Below are 3,458 nucleotides of genomic sequence, written 5' to 3'. Positions count from 1 at the left end.
TTGACAGACCTCAACAAAGCTTGTCCAAAAGACAGCTTTCCATTACCCCGCATCGATGCATTGGTTGACTCGACAGCTGGGTATGGCTTACTCTGCTTCATGGACGCTTTCTCTAGCTATAACCAGATATACATGCATCCAGAAGATCGTGAGAAAACTGCATTTATAACTGACCGAGGCCTGTACTATTACAAAGTCATGCCCTTTGGTTTGAAGAATGTAGGGGAAACATACCAAAGACTGGTTAACAAAATGTTCCGAGATCAGATCAGATGAAATATGGAGGTATATGTTGATGCCATGCTAGTCAAGAGTGTGCTACCACAAAACTATGCACTCGACTTGCAAGAGATGTTTGCAACCTTGAAGAGGTATGGGATGAAGTTAAATCCCTCAAAATGTGCAATCGGAGTCGCGTCGGGGAAATTCCTCAGTTATATGGTGTTGAGCCGAGGAATAGAAGCCAACCCCGAGAAGATACAAGCTGTCTTAGATATGTGGTAAGTGCCAAAATATTTATATTTTAGCCCTTAACTTATATTTCTTAATTCCTTAGTTTTGTTAGTTTATGCTATTTTATTTTCTTTTTGTATTTTCTTTGTTTTATAGGTTTTTGGAAAAAAAAAAAAAGCGTTTCTAGAAAAGTTCCAAGCTTAAAGGGCAAATTGGGAAGACCTAGAAGATATGGTTAAGTTTAACCAACCATGGTTAAGTTTAATCAAATAAAGGAAAGGATTAAATCTGAATTTCTCAAATTAGAGTCAAAATCGGATTGGATTCAAAATTGGATTCTGCATACGTCTCGGTATTTTGACCATAATTTCTAGCTCAAATATCCGATTGAGGTTATTCAAGCGGCATTGGAAAAATAACTCAAAATACTACAAATCATTGTGAAATAGCATTTGCCTAATTCAGACTGCCGCCATGCCAAAATCACCCCGCAATATAGGAACGCAATTCTGGACGAATCCTATTCCGATTTGGACTTAGGTTTTCTTTATCCTAATTGGACTAGGACTTAAATCTACGAATTTCCTAGGATTAATAGGGCTCCTAGGAGTCTCCTAAGCCCTATAAATAGACCTCTATGCCTCACAATTCAATAGACAATTAAAAGGAGACAACTTTGGGGAGAGGAATTAGCGACTACTTCTAGGAGCAGTTTTCGGTTCTTTCTTTCCCTTTTCTTTTTAGTTTTATTTTAATTATATGTAACTAACTCTTAAGGAGGGCTAGATTAAAGCCCTAATTATGTTTATTTAATATTTCAATATTGGCGCCTTTGTGATAATCATATTGTAATGCTTAACTTGATTAATACCTGTTTTCTTGAATTCCTCATATGTGTGTGATTGGCCATTATATGCATGTGGTATGGACTAGTTAATTAAATCAATTTGGATGACCGAGTCCTGGGTTTAATAAGAGTAACAAAAGAAATTCACATCGGATTCTTGGGTTAATCAACATGGGGAACCGGGAGTAGACACCCATGCCCTAGGCCTCATGTGTTTGTCGATTTTCATAGATTTTTGCTTTCTTAACGAACAACTTAGTATACACTCATGCTAAATCCTTTGAGAAAGAAAAGAGTTAGAGTATACACCCATGCCTAACTCGTTGCTTAGGGAAATCAATAACTTAAGGAGTATACACCCATGCCCTTAGGTTGGCAAACATTAGGTATTCATAATATGATTGGATCATTGGCATATTGTTATATTATTTGAGCATGATTAGTGGTGGATATCAAAGCCCTACCTTTACCTTATTTTTATCTTTATTTCTTTTCCTTAGTATCAATATCAGTCTTGTGACAAATTTGGTATTTTAATTACTTCTAAAACAAAATCAACAATCTCCGTGGGATCGATCTCGTACTTGCTGCACTATACTATCGTTTGATCTTTTACACTTGTGAGTAAAACGTACTAAATATTATCTATTAATTTAGGTAGTATTTGGCACAACAATATGTAGTCTCCAAAGAATCTGAAACAGCTCCAGCAATTGATAGTAAGCATCGCGGTGCTAAATCGGTTCATTTCACGATCAACCGATAAGTGTCTTCAATTTTTTAAAATCTTGCGATAGGCTTTTGTATGGACTGATGAATGTGAAGAAGCCTTTGGATAGCTAAAGAAGTATCTGATGAGTTCACCTTTGCTAAGCCAGACAATGCTTGGAGAAGTGTTGTATCTGTACTTAGCTGTATCTCCAACAGCTGTCAGTGCAGCATTAATTCGAGAAGAAGATGGAATTCAATGGCCTGTGTACTTCATTAGCAGAGCTCTAAGGGGAGCCGAAGAAAGATATCCTCAAATGGAGAAACTAGCTTTCGCTTTGACTATAGCATCCAGAAAACTCCGGCCTACTTTCAAGCTCATACTATAAGGGTGTTGACTGAGTACCCTTTGATGAAAGTGTTAAGAAAGCTAGATCGATCGGGAAGATTAGCTAACTGGGCAATTGAGCTGGGAGAATTTGACATTGAGTTTTTCCCTCGGAACTCTCTCAAAGGTCAAGCGCTGGCTGATTTTCTGGCAGAATTCACTAATTTGCCTGATGTCACTGGCTGGCTGAGTGATGAGACATGGGTAATTTATGTAGATGAGTCATCTACAAAGAAGCACGGTGGAGCTGGAATAGTGATGATTACTCCCGATGGGGAAGAGTTATACGGTTCTTTGAAGTTAAAATTTAAAGCCACAAATAACGAGGCTGAGTATGAGGCAGTTCTGGTAGGACTCAGTTTAGCTCATGAAATGGGAGCCGAATTCGTGAAAGTACAAAGTGATTCCCAAGTCATCATCAGACATATTCGAGGTGAATTTGAAGCTAAGGGAGAAAAGATGAAGTTATACTTGTCTAAAGTGCAGGAAATGCAGAGTTCGTTTAAGAAGTTCAGAAATGTAAAAATTCTGAGCCCAGAGAATGAAAGAGCAGACAGATTGGCTCGAATAGCTTCAACATTAGATGGGGAGACTGAAGATGAAACGCCTATCCAAATTCTTCCACAGTCATCCATTATCGAGATGGTGTCCGTCTCGGCAATCGAGACCATACCCGATTGTCAACTGGAAATCGTGGAATACCTGAAAAAAGGAGACCTTCCTCCAAATTGAAAGTTGGATATTTGATTAAAGATAAGAGCTGCAAGGTGATGTGGTATTTTTGTGACCAAAAATATCAATAATAAAAATAACCACTCGCAATAGGACGAATCTTTGTAGGATACGGCTATATTGAGGGTGTCGGACCTCAAGAACTGCAGGGGTTTAATTATCAAAATTTGAAAGATTAAAATTAACTTAATTAAAAGAGAATGATTTGTTTGTGTGAATTTAAGGTGCATAAAATAAACGGAAATAAAGGAAGTAAAATATATGAGAGAGAGAGAGTAGGGTATTGATTTCACCACTATCCGCACATCAATGGTTAACCATAATTAATTA

At 37.6% G+C, this 3,458-nt stretch overlaps 1 protein-coding gene across 1 annotated transcript; it reads left to right on the top strand.

The window, feature by feature from the left end:
* The first annotated feature begins 279 nt into the window (after positions 1-279).
* On the top strand, positions 280-3,128 carry LOC148587572 (uncharacterized). Its single transcript, XM_088512697.1, has 2 exons — positions 280-500; positions 2,357-3,128. The coding sequence occupies exons 1-2, from the start codon at positions 280-282 to the stop codon at positions 3,126-3,128; spliced, it is 993 nt and encodes a 330-aa protein (XP_088368823.1).
* Positions 3,129-3,458: the final 330 nt, after the last annotated feature.

The sequence above is a fragment of the Corylus avellana genome, chromosome 2 (assembly GCF_965113065.1).
Source record: "Corylus avellana chromosome 2, dhCorAvel1.hap1.2, whole genome shotgun sequence".
NCBI lineage: Eukaryota > Viridiplantae > Streptophyta > Magnoliopsida > Fagales > Betulaceae > Corylus > Corylus avellana.
This window is presented reverse-complemented; position numbering and strand designations above follow the sequence as displayed.

Excerpts from the sequence above, each read along its gene's own strand:
- LOC148587572 (XM_088512697.1), top strand. The coding sequence starts at position 280 with ATGGAGGTATATGTTGATGCCATGCTAGTCAAGAGTGTGCTACCACAA. Across the intron at positions 501-2,356 it reads CAAGCTGTCTTAGATATGTG|CATCCAGAAAACTCCGGCCT; the intron begins GTAAGTGCCAAA and ends CTTTGACTATAG.